The sequence below is a fragment of the Cucurbita pepo genome, chromosome LG07 (genome assembly GCF_002806865.2).
Source record: "Cucurbita pepo subsp. pepo cultivar mu-cu-16 chromosome LG07, ASM280686v2, whole genome shotgun sequence".
Lineage (NCBI taxonomy): Eukaryota > Viridiplantae > Streptophyta > Magnoliopsida > Cucurbitales > Cucurbitaceae > Cucurbita > Cucurbita pepo.
Genome location: NC_036644.1, coordinates 8,139,355 through 8,162,070, shown reverse-complemented (window position 1 = coordinate 8,162,070; position 22,716 = coordinate 8,139,355). Strand labels below are relative to the sequence as shown.

General features: G+C 36.5%; 3 protein-coding genes across 4 annotated transcripts in view; 2 read left to right on the top strand and 1 right to left on the bottom strand.

Moving 5' to 3' along the window:
• The first annotated feature begins 539 nt into the window (after positions 1 to 539).
• Positions 540 to 8,509, top strand: LOC111798468. Of its 2 annotated transcripts, none has more exons than XM_023681634.1 (10): positions 540 to 1,463; positions 2,543 to 2,815; positions 2,906 to 3,136; positions 3,225 to 3,290; positions 3,973 to 4,464; positions 4,543 to 4,608; positions 4,898 to 5,062; positions 5,487 to 5,703; positions 5,780 to 6,106; positions 7,793 to 8,509. In XM_023681634.1, exons 1-10 carry the CDS (start codon positions 714 to 716, stop codon positions 7,903 to 7,905), a joined length of 2,700 nt encoding a protein of 899 aa, XP_023537402.1. In that variant the 5' UTR covers positions 540 to 713; the 3' UTR covers positions 7,906 to 8,509. The 2 variants fall into 2 exon arrangements, with proteins under 2 accessions (XP_023537402.1, XP_023537400.1); XM_023681632.1 differs by having other exon boundaries at positions 4,540 to 4,608.
• A 2,248-nt stretch (positions 8,510 to 10,757) lies between these two features.
• On the bottom strand, positions 10,758 to 14,171 carry LOC111799259 (peroxisomal adenine nucleotide carrier 1-like). Its single transcript, XM_023682732.1, has 5 exons — positions 13,901 to 14,171; positions 12,997 to 13,228; positions 11,794 to 11,940; positions 11,517 to 11,674; positions 10,758 to 11,332 (listed from the first exon to the last, which is right to left on the bottom strand). The coding sequence occupies exons 1-5, from the start codon at positions 14,041 to 14,043 to the stop codon at positions 11,059 to 11,061; spliced, it is 954 nt and encodes a 317-aa protein (XP_023538500.1). The 5' UTR covers positions 14,044 to 14,171; the 3' UTR covers positions 10,758 to 11,058.
• A 3,036-nt stretch (positions 14,172 to 17,207) lies between these two features.
• LOC111798861 (mitochondrial Rho GTPase 1-like) overlaps positions 17,208 to 22,716 on the top strand; it is a gene marked incomplete at its 3' end in the record, with an annotated part of 6,108 nt that continues 599 nt past the window's right edge. The window contains 11 exon segments of the mRNA XM_023682212.1: positions 17,208 to 17,392; positions 17,831 to 18,062; positions 18,648 to 18,780; positions 18,985 to 19,134; positions 19,408 to 19,584; positions 19,891 to 20,217; positions 20,310 to 20,366; positions 20,620 to 20,735; positions 21,841 to 21,922; positions 22,123 to 22,334; positions 22,438 to 22,527. Of these exon segments, the coding sequence (XP_023537980.1) occupies positions 17,845 to 18,062; positions 18,648 to 18,780; positions 18,985 to 19,134; positions 19,408 to 19,584; positions 19,891 to 20,217; positions 20,310 to 20,366; positions 20,620 to 20,735; positions 21,841 to 21,922; positions 22,123 to 22,334; positions 22,438 to 22,527 (1,562 nt within the window).

The following is a 22,716-nucleotide window of genomic DNA, read 5'->3' as shown; positions in this document are numbered from 1 at the left end:
TGTTTTTAACTAGAAAAGTGTATTTATTTACCTAATATATTTATTATTTTTTTTTATATAATTACTTTGGTTTGATATTTTTTTAAAAAAAAATAGTTGTTATTTTTAAAAATTGGTGTTTATTTTTTAAATTTAACTCGAAATTTTAATATTATCTAGAAAAATAATAAGATAACAATCTTAATTAAAATAAAAATTTAATAATTATTAAACGGGTACAAACTTTCAAGTTTATATTATTTTAATTTTAAGCTTAAAAAATTAGACGTATTGGTGCGTTAATTTAATATTTATCAATTTATAATATACTTACTCGTAATTATTTTACGAATTTTTTAAATAAAAATAAATTTAATTTTGAAATAATTGAGAGAGAAAAAATGAAATAAATCGAAATATTAGAAGAAAAAAAATTAATTTAAAGGCTAAATATAAGGTTAATTTAAGATTTATAAAAATATAGGAAATTAAAACGTAGAAATTAAATAAATGTAACGTAGGGGAAAATTATATTTTATAATTTAATATAATGGGTGGAAACAATGGAGCGCAGTTAGATTCACTCTGTATATTCCGGCTAAAATGCGCGGCGTGCGCATTTGTTGAGCGTCAAGCTCCTGAATCTCAATTCAACCGACGCCGACGGTGAGAACCGGGTAGACAAGGAGGGAATCGGAGGGAATCGGAGGGAATCGGAGGGGAGGTTCTTCGCTATGGTAGACGAGGAAGATGATGAGAATTTCGGCGACTTCAAATTCGGTATGAATCATCGCAATCAGATCAATAATCGAGCTTCTTCCACGAGCATCGATGATGATGATGATGATGACTGGGGCGATTTTGTCGACCATTCCTCTCAGATCGGCGTTGGTTTCGATCTCTCCGGTGGTGTCCCCCATGCCCATCCTTCTCCTAATTCGAACGTCTCCGACATGGGTACGAAGATTCAGTGGGCGAAGCCTCAGGGGGCTATTCCGCTTTCGATTTTTGGTGAGGAGGAGGAAGAGAAGGAGGAATCGGGATCCGGTGGGGTTGGGTTTGGAGAGGAGTTGTTCGTTGGAAAGGAGAGTGGTTTGGCGAAGAAAGGAGGGAGTTTAGGGGTTGGGGTTCGGATTGATGATCTGATTGCGAATTTGTATAGTTCTAATCAACAGATCGAAGCCGGAAGTCAGTTGAAATCGAACATGGCGTTTGATCCTTTGAACTTCAATGATTCCTCGAGTATGAAAGCTAATGGCTCTGATTTGAATGTCAATGGCGTTCATTCGTATGCGAGCCAAACGAACTTTGATGGCGATTCTTTGAATTTTGATGGTAATGGAGTGAAGTCTAATGGGTTCCATCCCGACTCGACCAACGTCGGTGAGAGCATTGAGGATGATGTTGAGGAGGTGGATGATTTTGATGGCTGGGAATTTAAGGCTGCAGAATCGATAACGCCAATGGAAGATCAGCAATCTAAGGTAATATCCTTTTTCCCCTTTCTAACGAGGTTTAAGGCTTTTGTTCTTGGCTTGATAACGAACAAAGGAAGTTGAAATTGAACTCCATGAATTGGTTTGGTATTCAATGTATGGGAATGGAAGTACATCTTTTTCTGGGCATCAATGTGTTAAACGTAGGAGCTAGTAAAAAAAAAGTTCAAAGCAAGCTAGAGCACCTTGGAGAGTCGAGTCGGTCCCTCTCAATGTTGGTTTTCCATTTGTTTTTTTTTTTATTACTTTTTGTTTTGATTGCTTTCAAATTCAAATGGCTTTGGACTCGAAGAAGGGGAGCATGGGACATAGTGGTGAATGGATTCAGGGAGGAGGAGATGAAGAAGGAGAAAAAGGCGTTATTCACAATCTACCAAGGAGTAGATGACGCCACGCTTGAGTGGATCGCCCTTGCAAAGTCTTGGTTGGTTGGGGTTGGTTCTTTCCCTAAAAAAGAACGAAAGTAGGATTCGCTAACCTTTGGCCGGAGTTATTCACACCAATGCCATACTTCTTCAGTCTCATGCTCCTATAAGACTTTTAGAGACTCCACCCATTGTAATAAAAAAGGAGTGCAGCCTATTCGTCATGTTCAAGCTTTCAAGCCCAAGAATAGCCAATTGGAAAGACGGTATGAAAAAGTGTTTCTAACTAGTAAGGAATAAGTTCATCTTGAAGGACCTCTATCTCAAAACCCCCAGATCAGATAGGAATTTCAAATTCAGAGTCAGAGTTTTGTTTTCATTCACTTGATTAACGTTAAAATAACCGTAGGAGCTACTCATTTCGGTAACTATACCGGGAAGAACTGGTTTTGAACCATTTTATCTGAAGATGGAGCCTGCAATGCTAATTGAAGGCGAAATTCACGCCGGTATTGTTAGAAATATACATAGTTCTGTTTGATTTTAGTTATGATATGGTATGAGCATAACTTTTAACTTATATTGAAGACTCCTAGTCCTTAGAGTCTTCCATAATATGTCTATATCTATGAACTGCTATGCGTATAAGAGAATGATACTTTAAGATTGACATTCAATAATCTGAAGGTTGTCTATGAACAGGCTTTTGAATTTGCAATCAATGGACATTACCACGGAAATTCAAATGTGCAATCAAATGGAGCTGTTAACAACATAGCCGAATGGGACTTCGGTTTTAGTTTTGATTCGCGTCCTGCAGTCCAGCATAGCAACTTATTAAACTCGCAAAATAAAAATGGTCAGAATGATCTAAATAATGGTTTAAATCCCTCTCCAGTTGATCGGAATGCCAAGGGTGATGTACGTGTGTGGGATTTCAAGGATGCCTTTTCTGATGCATCAGAGTATAAGTCGGTGAGTTGGTAGGAATGTTTTAGTATTGTATTGAGAAGGTTAAGGTATTTAATAAATTCAGTTATGCCGTACTTTTTATTTTCTTTGTAGGAAGCGTCAAAGCCTGTTGTCGTTCCTCCTTCTAATGGTGTAACTCCTGATGGGATTTCTCTCAAATCTAGTGAACGAAAAATTGACTTAAATTTCAATCATGATTGGGGGAAAGAAGACAGAAAGGTTTTGAATGGAAACCACGATGGCAACTTCCATGAAACCGGGAAAGATAATGAGAATATTTGGAATTTCAAGTCTGCACTTTCAGATTCTGGATCAAACAATAAGGTATTTTTGGCCTGTCATATTCATGATATTTAAGTTCCATTTTTCTCTCTAATCGAAATTGATGTTCCACGTCTTACTTTGGCTGTAGGGAGAGCCAGTTGAATCTGTCTCTGGTCTTGAAGCTCCTGCTTTTGGTTTCAATAATAGTAGTCAGGTGGTTGCTCATACCTCCTGCTGTATGATAAATTGCTATGGTGTTGTTTTGTTTCATGTAACGTCGGAAGTTTTTTTGTCATAGAAAAGGATGATTATGCTTCATAATGCATTAAAATTAGTGAGAAGCTGTCAATTTATTGTTTTTTTATAAGGGTGCTTCTGCACTTTGGGGCGGGTACAAACTTTTAGAGAAAAAGGGATTCTTCTGCTCTTGCTCAGATTCTTAAAGAGAAATTACTGATCCTATCATGGCAACGTACAGCGTGTGCTCGATGAATGTATATATTAATGTCCAAAAATATAGCTGCATATTCTAAATCTATAAACCATATTTTTTTTCCTTTGCATTCTAGATGGGAAAGTTTCTTCTAGTTTTTATTCTTGAAGTTTGAGGTTATTTCGTGTTATATCGATTATTGTTGTTGGGGTCGTTTTGTTGCCCCCCCAAACCTTGTAATAGTAAAGACTTTATATGGATGATCTAAATATTCATGTTCTAGTTCTGTGCACTTTACCTTCCATGTGGATGTAATATCCATGTCGAAATCCACAATCTTACTTTGTATTCTACCTTCATTGTTTTATATCTTGTCAAACCTTGAGTTTCCATGTTCGATTGTTTCTATAGACATATTGTGCTTTGGGCTGTAATGATCGGTTCCTTCTATTTTTTATTACAGAGGAATTCAGAATTACTGTACGGTCCCGGAAAAGCCTTGCCCTTGTCAATTTTTGGAGATGAGGGGCTGGAAACTACTGATGATCTCTCTTTGAATCAAGATGCTTCTACCTTTACCTCTGTTACCCGTGAAGGACATGATGCCAAGAATCCTGATTCTAGTGTATCTATCAATGACTTGATATCAAGTCTATATAGTCAAGCTGAGAAAAATGGTTCCATCAAATATTCCCCAGGAGAAAATGAGAATGGAACAAATTCACCATCAAGGATGTCACATTCAGATTTAGGCAATGAAGATGATGATGATTCCTGGGAGTTTAAGGATGCATCACTGGATGTTAACGTGCCAGATCAAACTTATGTTACTACTCTTGGAGATTTACCCAAGCAGTCATCTCCTAAACTTCAGTTCGATTGTTACGTGGATCTTTATCACAAATTAAATCTTGCTTTGAACCATGTTGTTCATGGCCTTCTTGAGAATCTAAAGGTTGGTAATCTTATGATGACCTTGCATGATATGTGTTCTTAAAGTTTTAACTTCTTTTTTTTATTTTTTTTTTAGAAGGCTCAAGATAATGCCTCTCTTTCTGATGAAGAAGCAAAATTAAAAGCCATCTATGAAGAAATTCAGGTTAGTAACGATGCATGCTTCTTTGTTTCTAGATTTGCCTTTATTGTGATCTCTTCAGTTTTGAGCCATGATGAATCTTTTTACTCGAACTTTCTCGAGATGTATACTTTCATTTGATTGTTTATGTAAACACTCATCGTTAGAACTTATTCTTTTTCCTTTTGCATTTGGATCTCTTTTCGTAATGATTACGAGTCATATTTGCTATGAGATGCCAATGCTGCGTCTTTCTTATGGAATATGTGGTATTTTCCTGTGAACTTCTTACAAAGTTTTCTTCTTCCTTCAGAATTTTATTGCCGAACTGTCTCAAGAGAACATGACGACGGATAACTTCTCATCAGATGTTCTCCTTCCAGGAAATAATTCTTTTAGTGAGCTCTTTGAAACGTTGCGGGATCCAAGGTTTCAAATTCTCAACGAAGAATTTCAGTTGTCAGAAAGGCTTCTATTGGTAAGACTCTCTTGCATTAGGACGATATTCGTTTATTTTTGGCATGAAACAACTTTTGCTATTAGCTTTTAGAAATTTGAATTTCCTAGAGGTCGAGGTCGTCCACAATCACTTGCTGTTGCCTAAAAGCTGAATGCACAAACCCAAATTTTGTCGAGTTCGTTCTGTTGCAAGCATGGATGTCTTTTTTAATTACAAATGATTTAGGAAAGTCGTGATTGCTGCATTGCACAAGGATGTTCTAGTATGGTATTTTACTTTTCTAGAATTTAGAATCTTATGGATTTTTTTACTTTTTAAGCCATCTAAAATAATGAGCAATTTCAATGCCACCTTTATGCTCCAAAATCTAGAAGTATTTGAATATTTTGTCATTGCTTATGGATATTAATTACTTGATCATGCTTCCTTGTTCTATTGATAGGCAGAAAATGATTTGAGATCAGCTGTTGAGCTCTTGAAACACGTCGTGTCAACTCTGAAGATTCTCAAACTTGTATCAGTGGAGGAGCAATCGAACTATGTTTCTGTATGGAACGAATTGCTTTTAATTTGCTTTCAAGAACTAAAACATGGTGCCTTGATTTGGAAGGAATCTGTTCAGAGAAATGTTGAAAGTTACATATTATCTGAACCTCAAGGTACTGCATCATTTAGCACCACGGTAATGTTCCAAGTTGCAAATTAGCTGACAGTTCTTCCCTACCATTGTTTCAGGAAAACGGTATATATGCGCCCTCGGAGAGATTTATAGGGTAGTTCAAGTGCTTAGAGCCTCGGTTAAACTTTACAAGCCATGGGTCCTGTTAGGTCAGGTTGATCCCAGTGGCTTGATTTCTCTTCTAAACGAGTGCTCCAATATTTGGTCGAGTTCAGGACTCCTTGAAGCTCTCTGCAAGATAGATGGTCCTATTGATTGCAATGGATTAATGCGTTCTATCAATTTTATACAGAATCTTGATGAATGGGGTCTGAGAAAGCATGTTCTCTTGGAACAACAACCTACTTGTTGTCTGTCACTCTTAAATGCTGAATCGATTCCAGGTATGCACCAAGTCTATTGTTCTTTCTTTTCATAGACTTCCTTAGAACAAAAAAATTATAGAAGAAGAGGAGAGGAGGCATTGAGGCATCGACCCGCCCGCAGATTAATGAGATAACAAGAAAGCTACTCCATTGTGCTTGAATATATATAAAAATCAAAATGAAAAGAACAATTACAAATGAGATACGAGGCCCTGTTACAATTATCATCGAAAACTTATGAGTTCTTTCCTTTCAAAACTCCCGAAGAATCCGTTTAAGCCTTTAACGCTGTTCATTCATATCATTTAGCCCTTTCTCTTTGTAAGCGAGGAGGAAATTCAAGAGTACTCTAGAAACTCCTTGTTTTGACTGACCTTTCATTTGATAGTTAGAATCCATAAGTTTTGGTGTAAAGTAAAAAACGTAGTCAATTCCCAAACTGTTAGTTTTCGTCTCGATTGCAAGTCCCCCAACTTCTCTAATTCAACGGTCATCCACCATGAAATCTTTGGAGATCGCTCAAACGAACCTGGGCAACTTAGTGCAAGTGTGGCTAGTTAGCATCCCATGATTTGGTCTTTGGAGTTTATACAGCCTCATTTACCCAACTAAAGGCAGAAAACTAATTTGATTCGAACCACTATTTATGAAAACTTTCCACATGCTGCTTCAGAGTAAACCTACCAAGACGATCAACAGACTGCCAAACCCGTATGGCATTCAGCACGACATTCTTTTACCTTAGATCCTGAACCCCTTCCTCCGTTGGGTTTGATAGCTATATCTAGTAATTCCTTTTCTCTTTACCGAAAAGCTACCATCATTCTGAAGGAAATGCTGAAGTTAACCTGTGCTTTTCTAGAAAGCCAAGCTTCTCTCCTTTATTCTTCGCTCATCCACAACTTAGCAAGACTACAGTCTACTTAGTTCCTCTTCCACAAAAGCCAACTGGTACGTAGAGATTGTTTGGCGGAGCCTTTCTCTATTCATTAGAAGTTTAAAGAGCCTGGCCATCGGAAAATTTGGTAACTTTTATTCAAGAATCATTCCATGACGAGGACCTTTCTAGTCAAGGCTTGAGTTCAATCTTGAGTGCTGTGTACAAGTTCAAAATTTAGTAAGCCCCAACTTTTATGGATTTTTTGGGAGTTCATAATGAATACATGTGAGATGCCACGTTGGTTTGAGAGGGGAACGAAACATTACTTATAAGGGTATGGAAACCTCTCCCTAGTAGACGCGTTTTAAAACCTTGAGGAGAAGTTTGAAAGGGAAAGCCCAAAGAGGACAACATCTGTGTGCCAACAAATAGTATCAAAGCCAGACACCGGGCGGTGTGCCTGTAAGGATGCTAGCCCCCAAGAGGGTGGATTGTGAGATCCCACGTTAGTTAGAGAGGGAAATGAAGCATTTCGTATAATGGTTTAGAAACTTCTCCCTAGTAGACGCGTTTTAAAACCTTGAGAGGAAGCCCGAAAGGGAAAACCTAAAAAGGACAATATCTGCTAGTGATGGGCTTGAACCGGTGCAACATACAACCAAATCAAGACTACGTATGTCATTGAAAACTTTTAATATTCCGTGCACTAACACCACCACCTCCACCCCCCCCCCCCCCCCNAATCTATAATATTAAATCCTATTTCTATCTTTTTGTCCCCCTTTGTACACTTCCATCTTCCTGAGATTTTGTTTTCGCATTAGGGCTGGATTTAGTGGTCTGGAATGGGAAGAACTACTTCTTGAAGCTCGCAAACTTATGGGCGAATCGTATAGGCCGTGATCCTCCTTTCATTCATCACACAAATAATAGGTGATATAAAAGAGGATCCAGAAATCCAGCCTTAACTGTTTTGTATAATACTCTGGATGATGCGGCTGTTGCCATTTTCTCCAAACACACAGTTTCATTGCCTTTCATCCCAGCTCTGCTGCTCATCCCTGTGGATGTTCAATAATAGGAAATGCTAGATGATTTCACACTTCTTGAGATGATCATGAAAGGAACACTTTCTGGGTTTTCAAGAAGATCAAATATATATATATATATATCCATCTGGGTCTCTTGGGATCCGATCCATACTCCGCCATTCTTTAGAAGAGCTACCGTGTAGCGATTCGACGACGTTTCATATTTTGTATCATATTATGCTGTCCAGAACTGGATGGATGCAGTACACAACATACATAGAGAGGAATCTTATCATATTGGAGGTCATTTTTGTTACAACGTTTTTTTCTTTTCTTTAAAATCCATTTTGGTTCTTGTTCAAATGCTATATTTCTAGTTCAGAATCCCAGAATTATCAGCACAATATCTGTTATTAGGGTGGAACTTCTTCTTGTGTACAATGAATGTATGTATGTATGTATATATTGGTATTTATATAGTATGTGAATGTAATTGATTTCATTGTTCCATTGTGTTCAAGTGTTCATAACAACATGTTATTATTATACCTTACTACTGCAATTCCTGGATTTGAATGGGTATAATCTGAAAGTTCTTCATCTATTGGATTTCTTTGCAAGTCTGTATTAAGTGCTTGATTGTTAAATTATTAGGTAGATTATTTGTTAAGAGCTGATTTTATGGGTTTTTAATTCATGGGTTACTCTTAAACTCTTGCGATCTTTAGATTTCTCGTCAAAAATACCCTCTCTGATATATAGCTCTTTTCATCATTTCGATTTCACTTGTTTCAGCCTGTGATTTATAAATGGCTTCTGCACAAAATAGGAAACGGTCTCTCCAACGCNTAGCATTCAAGTAATGTCCCTTGATTTCACCTGTTTCAGCCTGTAATTTATAAATGGCTTCTGCACAAAATAGGAAACGGTCTCTCCAACGCTTTAGTGGTTGGGAATTCACGTTTTCATCATCTTTGGTAAAAACAAGTCCACCGGGTAGACATTCATAAACCGCTCTACCATAATTCTTAGCGGATAATCCCAATTTTAGTTTAATAGTACATCCTAATAGAGGGTGACCATACTTGTTCAATTTATCTCTTTCAATCTGGATACCATGAGGCGGACCTTGGAAAGTTTGGAAAGATTAATCTCCAAGGTTGGAAAGATTAATCTGATTTTCTGATAGAGACCTTTCTAGTAATTATCTTGAAGTTCAAGGGTATTTNAGATTAATCTCCAAGGTTGGAAAGATTAATCTGATTTTCTGATAGAGACCTTTCTAGTAATTATCTTGAAGTTCAAGGGTATTTTGGTAAATTATCATTTTTGGCATATTTCATTATTATTTTTTGTTTGAGTTGTTTCTTAGATTGAATTTAATCAATTTAAAATTATGGTTAATTTTAAAATATATATTTTAATTAGAGGTTTGAAAATAAGTGAATTTTTTTTTTATAAACTAACATTTTACTTTTACTACAAATAAAACTTTGAATAAACGACCCGAACACGTATGATTCCTTCCAAGCAAAAATTTATAGTCAATTTGAATTGGATTTATTATTTAATAATCATATCTAATAATGGCATTCTTATCTTCAATTTATTTTCCTATTTAATTCAAATTTTAATTTTATTATATACATTCAATGTATTTTTTGTTTCTTCACTATATTTGTGTGTCACCATCATCATCTCATTTCCAAATATATTATTATCCAAATATATTATTATCCAATGATTGTACGTACAATTAATTACCCAAGCACTCATGAACATTAGCCACTCAATCCAACATCACCCACATCTTCACAATCCAAAATTATGACCAGCAAGATGAGTCGTTTAAAGGTAATGAGACTCCGACAATGTTTACGAACATTTTCGGTTATTGGCTGAGGAGAGCAAGCATGGTTATAGTAGCAGAGGAGGGCGAGCAGTGGGTAGTGGCAGATGTTTTCGACGATCTACAGTTAGCGATCGAGGAGGACGAGCAGCAATTTGCAGTGAAGGAAGGGTGAGGGGGATAGGATAGTGGCAAAATGAAGGAAGAAGAAAGGAATACATGTGAGGAAGGATAGAATAATGCAAATGAATACACAGATTTTGTTTTCAACACCCCAATTCGATCACCGGAAAATGGCGGAAAATGGTTTTCGCTCGCGTTCTAGGGCGGTTTTGAAAAGCTACTTGACTTGAATTTCAAAGAGAGAGAACCTAAAACGAACCCTGGTTGGGAAACCCCAATTTGGTTTAAAACTGAGTTGCAATCGATATTTTTTGTGGATTAAAATTGAGTTACGGTCAATATTCCCTTGGAAAACATCACCAAGACTTGGATTTCGAGTTGTGCTCTCGGCTATTCCACACGCTGCCTAGCGGAGGCGTGGTTATCTAAAGTGGATTCTCTCTTTTCTAGTGGATGCCGAACCTGCTACCCCATTGACTAAGAAGGGGTAGGCATAGCAGCTACATGGACCCCTTCCTTTCTGTGGTTGCCCACGCTTTCACAAGCCAAGTCAGAATTCTTTATAAGAAAGGGTAGGCAAAGCCCGAAGACTGCTATCCTACCTAATAGGCTAACAGGCAGAACAAGGAGAGGGCCTGACAATCATACCACCACTTTCAAAAAAGCGTGTTCCCTTCAGATAAGACGCACCGTAAAAGAAATCCAATATCGATCTTCGAAAGCGTATTTCTTCCTCTCCCTTCGATATTTTTCAACAATATTGTCGTGAGGAATGCTCCAATTCGATGATTACTAGTCCCCCAACAGGCTTTAGATAGAATTTATGTAGAATGAAATGTATGGTTACAAACTAAGTTACTTTGTGCTAATTCAACAAAAATTCATGGCATTGGCTTAGTCTAATCAAAGCCTACAGTCATGTTCTAACTGAGCATATAATCCTCTAAACAAGATCCAAAGAGTAAAATTTATTTTGATAAAACCAACACTAACCTTGCATTATATCCATGGGAATGGAGCTTACTCCATCGTTATTGCTTCTTCTTCGTCTTCTTCTTCACATGTTCTTGGTCTTTATTGACAGTTTTCAGCTACTTTTTAGTCTATGCCTTGTGAGAAATAGATACCTTCTGGCTGCAAGTATTAAAACCCACGTAGTTGAAGTGATCTTCTCTTTGATCATCAAAAGCAGAGCTGAACTAAGTACAGTTTTCAAGATCTGTGCTTGCAATCCCTTGAAAAATCCTGGTATTCCTTCTCTTTTCCATATTGAATGGACGACACCCGGAACTGTTCGTTGGACCTTTGGACGGTTGTCTTTGGTTTCATCGTCGTGTGCTGCTTGGATCATCACCTTACACCTGCGAATCGAGAAAATCTTAATTGTTTGAACGTGCTAGACGGGTAAGGAGAGGAGAGTTTCGGTGACCGAAAGAAAAATTATNTCACCTTACACCTGCGAATCGAGAAAATCTTAATTGTTTGAACATGCCAGACGGGTAAGGAGAGGAGGAGGATTTCGATGACGAAAGAAAAATTAGGCACCTGATTGCAGGATATGTCAAAATGGTGGCAATACTTTTCGAAATTGCACCTAGTACAAAAGCTGTAAAGGCAGAAAGGACTACTGGAGATGAACCTTGTTCTGTTTTGTTTTGGTTTCCTTTGAGGAGGTTCTGCTTCAGCTGATCAAATACTGTATACTGCATTGAATCGAAGTTTGTGTGTTAAATTGAGAGAATGTTGCACAACTTGAATGCTTTCGGTCACGTCGAGTTCGAAGAAACGGATGACTGAAAATAAGCATAGAGAGGGTAAGTACCTGAATGGCAGGGTTTGAAGTCAGCAGCAAGGAAACTCCAAGGCCATCGAATGCATCACTCCAACTGCCCTCGGTCAGTGTCGTGAAAAGCCCTTTCGATTTTCCGAAGGCACTTGTCTGCATTCTAGAGGAGGCGGTATCCAGGGGCTATACAGTGGCAAACCAAGAGATAAATTCAGTAGAAACATTAAAATTCAGTATTTCAACAGGAGTTCTCAAAGAGGCTTGGAACTATATATAACGATGACGTTGATCAAACTTTGCAGCTCGATATTGTACACGATAATGCATTAAAAGAAAACTTCTCTTGCAACAAGCAGGACAAACTCAAACAAGATGTGGATGGACAGACTCAAAAAACAGGAGTTCTTTGCTTTCTTTCACTCTTTCTTCATCCATCATTCCAAAAAAAAGTAGCACACTGAATTGAGAAATTAAGCTAAATCCTTGTAAACAAGGACTTGCCCCCGGTCGATGTGATCCCATATCAGTTGGAAAGGGGAACGAATCATTCCCCTTATAAGGGTGTGAAAACCTCTCCCATGTAGACACATTTTAAAAACCTTGAGGGGAGGCCTGAAAGGGAAACCCCAAAGAGGACAATATCTGCTAGCGATAGGTTTGGGCTATTGTGAATGGTATCAGAGCCAGACATCGGCCAGTGTGCTAGCGAGGACGCTGGCCCCAAGGGGGTGGATTGTGAGATCTCACATCAATTAGAAAGGGGAACGAAACATTCCTTATAAGAGTGTGGAAACCTCTCCCTAGTAAACGCGGTTTAAAAACCTTGAGGGAAAGCCCAAAGATGACAATATCTGCGAGCAGTGAGCTTGAGCTGTTACAGTCTATATCATAGACTAATGACCAGACTACCAAGTATCAGTAGTATATTGATTGATCGTCTCTTATTTCGTAGCATCATGGAAAATAAAGTTAGAATCATTATAATTCATACCAAACTTTCAAGGTCGCCAAAAGCATGTGATATGTTAATTTCAACACAATAAGAGATAGAGATCAATTATTATCTTCCTCTTTTATGTGATTGTATCTCATTTTTAGAAATTTAAACATCAAAATAACATGTTTCACAGATCCCAAACAAGAATCTACTATTTTCCTCTAAGAACTCAAATTCAGGGCATGCAATGATGGAAAAATAATGTGTTTTCACCATATGGTTGACAACAGAGACATCCCAACCTGAGTTAAAATGGCATTGCAAGCTCCAGCAGCAGCAGCAAGTAAAAGGTTTGCTTTGGTTCCAATTGATTTAGCCCCAGTTTTTGCCAGATATAGTTTCTTGAAGTAGCTATATCCATAGAAGTACAAGAACTGAGAAACAAAAGATTGTAGATTTTTGGTTCCCAGTCCCTGGTACAGCGAAAGAACTTGATTCGATTTTATCGCTTCCCATAACACATCTGAAAGATACCTACACAATCCAAAATCAACCGGATCAATACCGATGCAAAAACAAGAACTACGATACAAAATTTGTGGCATCGAATTAGATTTTGAACCACGAGGTAGTTCCATTCATTGGGCTGTGTTGTGTCAAAAGTGTTCATCAGAGGTACCAACCAACAAAGTCCTGTCTATTACTTTGTTCTTCCACAATCATCATTTCATTAATAATCTAAACGCCATGAAACCAAACAAGCCATTTGCATCCATACTTCAATAAAATCATGCCATCCAACTCACAAGAATGCTTTCAAATTACTAACAGGCGATTTTCAAGATTCCAACGAGCTTGAAATTATGCCAAATTTCCCACAGCTCACCAGCCAACCACTTCAGAAACTCTCAAATTCTATAGATCATTCGATAAGAAAACCCCTCAATTACGAGATAGATTTCCAACGATCATAAGATCGAGCTCCAAAAATATGTCGATTACATTCATCAGAAACTAACTCAATTTACTATACAAATTCCTAAAAAAACACAGTAACGATGGCGGAAATGATACTCCAGATCACGATTCGAAAGCAAAACAAGAAAGTTACCCAAAACAATCAATGCAACCGTCAAGAAAACAGGGGAAACACACAAACTCAAATCAAGAAAAACAAAAACCAAGGCAAGAACAAAAGTGAGCAACCTGTATCTCCGTTGTCCATGGCTTCGAACCTCGGCTTGGTATTTGGACTTGCAGGTATCAAGCGGGTACAAGATGGTGGTGCTGACAAGCGAACCAATCGCACCAGAAGTGGCCTCCGAGAGCGATTCGAGATCAAAACTCATGGCTCTCTCTCTCTGCTCTGATGAATCAAATTTCGAGCAAATTCAAACGGTATTCTCTTGTTTGGGTAGGTACGAATTTATACGGAGACAAACAAAGGAAGAAGACGATGAATTGCCGAGTAAGAGAATTGAGCGCGTGATCCCGGTTACGTCTTTTTGAAGAACTAGCGCCACCGTTCGGCGTATTGACCGTCCGATTAGGTTTGCGGCGATTGGATCAACGGAGGAGATCGCTCCATTTCCTAGCCCCAATTTGGTCATTTTATTTCGTCTGGAAAACAAACACATCTACCTTTTTTGGACACTAGTAAGTAATGTTTGTATGGCGTGCTGCACGTGCGCACGTGCGTAATATATATTTTCTTTTTTCTTTTTTTTTTGTGAAAAAATAATTTTTAATCAAAGTTTATCATTATTATTCCAAATTTTTTTATTTTAATAAGTTAAATATTCAAATCAAAATTTTTAATACTTTTATATTTTACATTTTTTAATTTTTANTCTTTTTTTGTGAAAAAATAATTTTTAATCAAAGTTTATCACTATTATTCCAAATTTTTTTATTTTAATAAGTTAAATATTCAAATTAAAATTTTTAATACTTTTATATTTTACATTTTTTAATTTTTATTTTAAATAATAATGTTCTTTTCTTAATGTTAAAAAATTATATTTTATTTAAGTAAATTCCTAGGTTAAAAATATTTTTTATACATAAATATAGATATATACACGTATATGTATATATATATATATATATATATATATATTNTGAGTAAATTCCTAGGTTAAAAATATTTTATATATATATATATATACATATACATATATATACACACATATACATATATATATATATATATATATATATATATATATATATGTATATATATTGATCGCTTGTGGATGTATATAATAAAATGATGTAAAATTCACAATAATAAGTGTAAGTATACACTATCACGAGTAGCAAGTAATAAGTAAATTATCGATAATTCCACAGGANATATATATATATATATATGTATATATATTGATCGCTTGTGGATGTATATAATAAAATGATGTAAAATTCACAATAATAAGTGTAAGTATACACTATCACGAGTAGCAAGTAATAAGTAAATTATCGATAATTCCACAGGAAACCTATCTTTTTGGTTAATTTTATGGCTGGAAATTAAGTGAGTTTTTTTTTTTTATAACATTCAAATAGGTGTCGGTGATTTTAACTACTTAAACAAAACCAAAACAGAGTGTCACTACAACAGAAAATGATCAGAAAATCAACTATAATGAGGAAGGTTCGGCTAAGAGATTAAATAGATAAGTTGTTGAGTTTTGTGGTAGATTTTAGTTTCTTTTAATAGATTCTCAAGCCCACTTCTGAAGTTCATGAATGCATAATCGTTGTAATTTCTATTAACAAGGCTCTTTGCTATAGAGTATTAAAGAGGATTTCATTGCTCCCTCTCTTCTCCCGAATAAGAGAACAACAACTATGTATGTAAAGTAGCTAATTAAACACACATGTAAATCATTAACAACAACTCTTTAATAAACTAAAATCATACTGTCAACATACTTAGAGTATATAAAACTCTCTCGGCTCCCCTATAGAGTTTAGCTCTCCATACAAACTGAATTAAACAGAGGAATCCGCATCTTCATTATGTAAAATTGATGGAATAAGAAAAGAGAATAAGGAAATAGAGAGTTATCCCGGTTTGTTGCCGTTCGTCAATGGAAGTTCCCTTCTCTTGAGCTCTCACGTCCACCTCTTTGCCCTAATCAATCCTTGTTGGTCTCCTTTTCCTTGTGCTGTCAACAGTTATGGATTAGGGTTTTCTTCTTCTATAGTTTCACAGCAATTCACTCCAGCCAGTTGCTGCGTAGTTAGATTTTTCTCCCCAAAATGTCGCTCCCTTTCTCTTGGTCTTCCTTTTCCTTTTATAGAGCACGGGTTCCCCTTTAGGCTGAAAAGGAATAAGTTGTCCACATAGGATGTTCTTCATTGGATAATCAATGACCCACTTGAACTGCTGACGTGATTTAAAATTTTCATGTCATCCCCTATTTATTTTCAGATTTGTTACTTCATCATGGTTCAGCATAAATGTCTACAATTTTTTCACATAACTCAATTAAATGTACAATTAAAATCGATTTATGCTAAATCATAGTTTTTTTCCTGTTAGACCAATAGACGATTTCATGCTCAGTAGAATAAATGGATAAATAATGAGAAAATAGTGAATAAGAGTGTCATATTAAATACAAAAAGACTTGATCTGACTCTACCTTTAGAGAGTTATCATATATATACACATATATATATTCATGTTATGAATATTTTCCCCAACATTCCTTACAAGGGTGTGAAAACATCTCCTGTAACAGCCTAAGTCCACTGTTTGTCTTTAACCCACGGTTTTAAAACGCCTCTTGTAGATAGAGGTTTCCACACCCTTATAAGGAAGGTTTCGTTCACTTGTTGAGATGTGAGATCTCATAATAACAAATCAAAGTGGTGTAGCGGAAACGTGGTGGACTCATAACCCACAAGTCTAGGGTCGATCAAAACCTATCTCTGATAACATTTGTAATAGCTTAAACCCACCCGTCCAAGGATAGGATCCATTTGTATTAGCCCAAATATTCGGGAAAGATATGAAACATCTTTTTAACGACACGTGACCTCTTGAACGAGAGTACATGTGTAGTAGCCAATTTTTTTTTTTTTTGAAACCCAAACATTAAAAAAACGTTTAAAAAAATACGTGTATAGTAACCAGAGTCAGAGAATGAACTACAGTTCGAGTCGAGCCTTGAAGGTATAGTAAAAAATGATTAAGACTCTAAAAGGAAAGGAGTCGAGTCTCGATTAAGGGGAGACATACTTTGTTCGAGGGGAGGTGTTGGATGAAAGTCCCACACCGACTAATTTAGAGAACGATCATAGGTTTATAATCAAATAATATTATCTCCGTTGGTACGAGGCATTTTGGGAAAACTTTTCAAACGGTACCAAAATGGGCCGAATGAGGCCCAATTTAGATCCGAAAACATCGAAACTCTGTGCACTTTGGGGTAAGGTTAGAGTGAGAGTACAATAATTCTTATTATTATTATTTTTTCATATTTTGAAAATTAAACCAAAGAGAACAATGAAGAGGAAGCTGCTTTGCCTCTCTGCGTAATCAAATACTTTTCTCTCTCTATCTTCTTCCCCATAGCCGCCGCGCTGCTGCCACATCCGCCACCAGCTCCGCCCATCGCCGTCGTATGTGCTGCTGACGCCTCCGCGTCCGGTGGCGCTTTACAACTTTTAAATAGAATAATCTCAAAGGTCAGTTTCTTCACCCTTTGGATTCCAGGTCGATTACCTTCAATACAACGATATCAATATCGCCTTTCATTCGTCGTTCGTTATCGTGTACTTTCACTGATTACTACTTGTTCTTACTCTCCCGAACGCTTTGGCTTCGATTGTATTTTGTGTTTTTCTCAGTCTATACGCAATTTCATAGGATTTGTGTGTGTGTTTTTTTTGTCTTTTCTGAGGTGTTGAAGAATCTGGATTTCGATAAAGCGAACTGGATTTTTTTTTTTNTAGGATTTGTGTGTGTGTTTTTTTTGTCTTTTCTGAGGTGTTGAAGAATCTGGATTTCGATAAAGCGAACTGGATATATTTTTTTTTTTGTTTTTATGGTGTTTATGTTTTTTCTTGTCTGTTTCGATGAAATTCTCTGTCACTGAAGGTTGTTTTGGGATTTCGCTTATGCAGTTTATAAACCTCCAATGGCAAGGGCGCCAGCTGGTAATGTACACCCAGGTAAAAGGACCGGGGTTCGTATAGTTATTGCCGGGGACCGTGGTACCGGAAAGTCGAGCTTGATCGTAACTGCTGCGGCAGACAATTTTCCAGTGAATGTCCCCCCAGTATTGCCACCGACGAGGCTGCCTGAAGACATTTATCCAGATCGTGTTCCCACCACAATCATCGATACTTCATCACGGTAGTAGTTGCTATGTTTGTTTTTTTTTGTTCTATCTCGACGTTGATGGGAAAAGGATGTGCTAATGGAGGTATAGTTTCTGCCTTCAGCATTATGGGCTCGATATAAGTAGTTTCCAACTTTAACAGGAGAATTCTGCTACCTATGGCAAGATATCTGCATACCATTTTTTCCATTTTTTTCCATTTTTTTTTCTTTTTCCATTCCCCTTTCATGGGCGAAAATTTAATAGAAAAGAGAGACCAGAAAATTGGCATTGTTTTACTTTCTGTGGGAAATTTGATTGTTAAGAAACTGGAAGATTTATGAGGAATTCAGTGGTGATGGAAGGGGAGAACTGGGAATGGGTATGATTTCACTTAATACCTAGGCTCCCGATCTTTGTTATTTCTCATTTGTTTTGTTGTTGCTAGTTGGAGCACCGTTGTCTGATTAATGTAGCTTTATAGGTCTAATAAATCACATGAATTCCTGCTATATTGTCATACGTATTGGTTATTTCCTGTGTCCATAAGGTTTTCAAGGATGAATCTAGAAGGTCTCTAAGGTTCTGTTTTTGTTTGTTTGTTTGTTTGTTTCTCCCAGCACTGAAGATAGTGCAAAAGTTGCTGAAGAGCTTAAGCGAGCTGATGTAGTTGTGCTAACTTATGCTTGTGATCAGCCTCAAACCCTCGATCGGCTGAGTACTTTTTGGCTTCCTAAACTTCGTCAATTGGAGGTTAGTTAACTCTTACATCCTACTTGAGCATTGATGGATAGAAAGTGAATAATAACATCCCTGAGCTTGGAATCTAACGAGTTTATCTAGTCAAGTCTCATTAATTTGAAAACCTTAGCATTCCCTTTGCTGAAATCTGCTCAGTATTTCGTAAGTCAACTCGATCATTTTATTGATGTTGAATATAATGGTTTAAACAAGTAGGTGAGGGTTCCAGTTATAGCAGTGGGCTGTAAGCTGGATTTGAGAGATGAGAATCAGCAGGTGAGCTTGGAGCAGGTTATGTCCCCAATAATGCAACAATTTCGAGAAATTGAAACATGCATCGAGTGTTCGGCATTTAAACATATTCAGGTATATTTATTGCTCCATTAATCAGGTATATCAGGTTGACTCATATGTGTTGTAATTTGTTTTCTTTTTCCCATTTGGCTAAAGTTTGCAATTGTGTCCAACTTGATTTATCGGTCCATGTTGATTCACCGCTGAGTAGTGTTTTCATGCTTATATGAAAACATTACCATCAATACCTCTTAGATGTGAATTTTCACTTCCCACATTTTTGTGTAGATCAGTATTAACGCAACAGAATCACGTGTTTTCAACATTGTATTGTTCCATTTGCAGATTTCTGAGGTCTTTTACTACGCCCAAAAAGCTGTACTTCACCCAACAGGCCCACTTTTTGATCAAGAAACTCAAACTCTAAAGCCTAGATGCATCCGGGCACTGAAACGGATATTTATTCTATGTGATCACAATAAAGATGGTGCTCTGAGTGATGCTGAGCTGAATGACTTTCAGGTCTTCCTTTCCGTAGTCTACAAATTTTTTGGCAGCAATTCATGAAGTATTTATTTANTCTGAGTGATGCTGAGCTGAATGACTTTCAGGTCTTCCTTTCCATAGTCTACAAATTTTTTGGCAGCAATTCATGAAGTATTTATTTATATGTTAGTTACAGTGTCTGACATTTTAATATTAAAATGACCGATTTGACTCATATGGAGCCCTTACTATTATTATTATTTTTTTGTTAATTTTGTTNGATTTGACTCATATGGAGCCCTTACTATTATTATTATTTTTTTTTGTTAATTTTGTAATCAGGTCAAATGTTTCAATGCTCCTTTACAACCTTCTGAAATTGTGGGGGTTAAGAGGGTTGTTCAAGAAAAACTTCCTGAGGGAGTAAATGATCATGGGCTCACTTTGACAGGATTCCTCTTTCTTCATGCCTTATTTATAGAGAAGGGGCGTTTGGAGACAACATGGACCGTACTCAGGAAGTTTGGGTACAATAATGATATCAAACTTTCGGATGAACTTATCCCAGCTCTTGGAAAGAGAGCTCCAGATCAGGTAATGAAAAATCACATGGTGGCCGTCCTCAACTTCTGTAGAATAGGTCAACTGCCACCACACTGCCAAAGACTTGCAAAATCAAGCTTATCATAATATACGTTGAATTACTACAGTCTATACGATTTTGTATATTAGTTATCCCTTCTATATTTTTCTGGAAACAGTTACTTCTTACACATTCATGGAGCAGGCTTTTAATTCAGAATGCATATGTGGGCAATGTTTTTTTGAATGGAAACAACTAACTTTTCATAGATGGATGGACTTTGGGTCGTGAAATTCTTCACTTCAATTGGGGACGGAGTGTTTTGCTTGTTTTGTATTTTTCATTTTGAGGAATGATATAATTCTATTAAGAAAGATTTAGGATTTGGTTTTTTTTTTCTTTTATCAGGCTTCAGTTGGTTTGGTAGGATAGTATATTACACTTACAAATTGTATCCTTTTGTTATGTCATTGACTTTGTTTTCTAAGGTGTTCCGTATGATTCAAATTCTAGTTTCAATTTCTTATTTTTTTTTTTTTACCCACCAGAATGGTGCCTTGCGGCCTCGTGATCTTGAAGAACTATTTTCTACAGCACCCGAGAGGTATTAAATATTAATTATTGGCTTCACTGCATTTGGCAGTTCTCTTCATATGTCATTTTGGGAATCATGGTTCTATTTTTATAAGCTAAAAATTGCATCCTTGTGCATTGAACCGAAAATAATCTTTCATTTGTCTCTCTTATTGGTTTGTTGTTTTGAGATATGTTCCAAAAGTAGAAATGTTGGCGAAGCACTTGTGTAAATTTAACCAAATAGAAGCAAATAATGATTTTGAATGATTCTAAGCATGCCACTTAAACTATAACTATATAGAATTACAAAGNAAATAGAAGCAAATAATGATTTTGAATGATTCTAAGAATGCAACCTAAACTATAACTACATAAGCTTAGCTTAGATTAAAAGAAAAGCACAAATGCTCTTTGTAATCCATTTTTCAAATCTATTTTACAAAGACAACATACATGACTTTATATAGCCTCAAAATGAAACCCTTAACCTTCTATAAAGCATTTCAAGGGTGGTAACTTTCATATTATATAACTGTAACCTAAAAGTAAATAAAAAATCTTGAAACTTAAAATACATTAACGAAACACCATAAATCTAGATTTCAATCATCCATCAAGAATTTGTAACCATCTAAGAACAAATGTAACCGCACCTGAAGTATCTTGAAACCCTTGTTGCATAAATGATGCTTGATTCTTCTTAATTGCAACTGAACTTTATCTTGTTGTAGTTTGAACAACATTCTTCACAACTTTTTTGAAGTTCATATTGTATGATTGATATGATTTGATATATATCAATTGCTCTTTCAGCCTAGTCTTGTATTTATAGTCTTGACTCAGTTGTGAATGATCAATCATATTTAAGGTGCGGTTTTTTAGATCCTATGATCCTATGACTATCCTTACAAAACAGGGTATTGAGATCTTTTCCAACGTTTATTAGTTGAATATTTTGGCAACCATTATTCTCTCCACATGATTTTTTTTGTTGACATACTAATGAGCNTTTCCAACGTTTATTAGTTGAATATTTTGGCAACCATTATTCTGTCCACATGATTTTTTTTGTTGACATACTAATGAGCTTCCATGATTTCATTGGACATGCAACTATCACTTTGAAACTCCAGTCCTTGGAATGAAGCACCATACAGAGATTCTGCAGAAAAAAATGCAATGGGAGGATTGTCGATTGATGACTTTTTATCACTGGTATGCTTGTAACCCAAGTTTTTCTATCAGTTTTCCTGAATCTGATATATTTCACATCTCCCTTATTATATCACTTAAGGTGCTTGTATATTCTTCTCATTTAACCCCTCCACCCTATCCAGCATTCAGTTTGAGACAGGATAGATTTTTCTTCTAAAAGAAGTGTATTATAGTTGTCTATTCTTCTTCAATTTCTGCAGTGGTCTCTCATGACACTCCTAGACCCAGTTTACACCATAGAGAACCTGATATACATTGGTTACACGGGCGATCCTGCATCTTCTGTTCGTATAACAAGGAAACGACGGTTGGACCGCAAGAAGCAACAGTTGGACCGAAATGTTCTTCAGTGCTTTGTGTTTGGGCCTAAGAAGGCTGGAAAATCTGCTTTATTGGATGCATTTCTTGCAAGGTTTACTATCAACACTCTGTAATTATCTAGTTGTTTGAGGCATTAATTCTATAGTACTTGTTATAGAGCATGTCATATGTTAATAAAAGGATTTGATGCACAGGCCGTTTTCTGAGACTTATACTCCTACCACTGAAGAACGCTTTGCAGTGAACGTTGTTGACCAACCCGGAGTAAGTGCTGCTATGCTCTTGTTTTGATAAAATTATAATACATGGATTCAAATTTCAGTTTTCAAGGATTTAATATATCATGTGTTACACAAATTGTGAAACTGGAAGCCACTAAACCTGGAGGAGAGAGTTCAGGATGATTTTTTGGAATGGGATATGTTTCTTTTCTTCTTTTTCTGGAGCAAGAAACAACCTCTTATTGATATAAT

Coding starts and splice junctions, on each gene's coding strand:
- LOC111799259 (XM_023682732.1), bottom strand. CDS start 14,043: ATGAGTTTTGATCTCGAATCGCTCTCGGAGGCCACTTCTGGTGCGATT. Junction 11,941..12,996: donor GCAATGCCATTTTAACTCAG/GTTGGGATGTCT, acceptor GCCACTGTATAG/CCCCTGGATACCGCCTCCTC. Junction 11,675..11,793: donor CTTCAAACCCTGCCATTCAG/GTACTTACCCTC, acceptor GATTCAATGCAG/TATACAGTATTTGATCAGCT.
- LOC111798468 (XM_023681632.1), top strand. CDS start 714: ATGGTAGACGAGGAAGATGATGAGAATTTCGGCGACTTCAAATTCGGT. Junction 2,816..2,905: donor ATGCATCAGAGTATAAGTCG/GTGAGTTGGTAG, acceptor TTTTCTTTGTAG/GAAGCGTCAAAGCCTGTTGT. Junction 5,704..5,779: donor CATATTATCTGAACCTCAAG/GTACTGCATCAT, acceptor CCATTGTTTCAG/GAAAACGGTATATATGCGCC.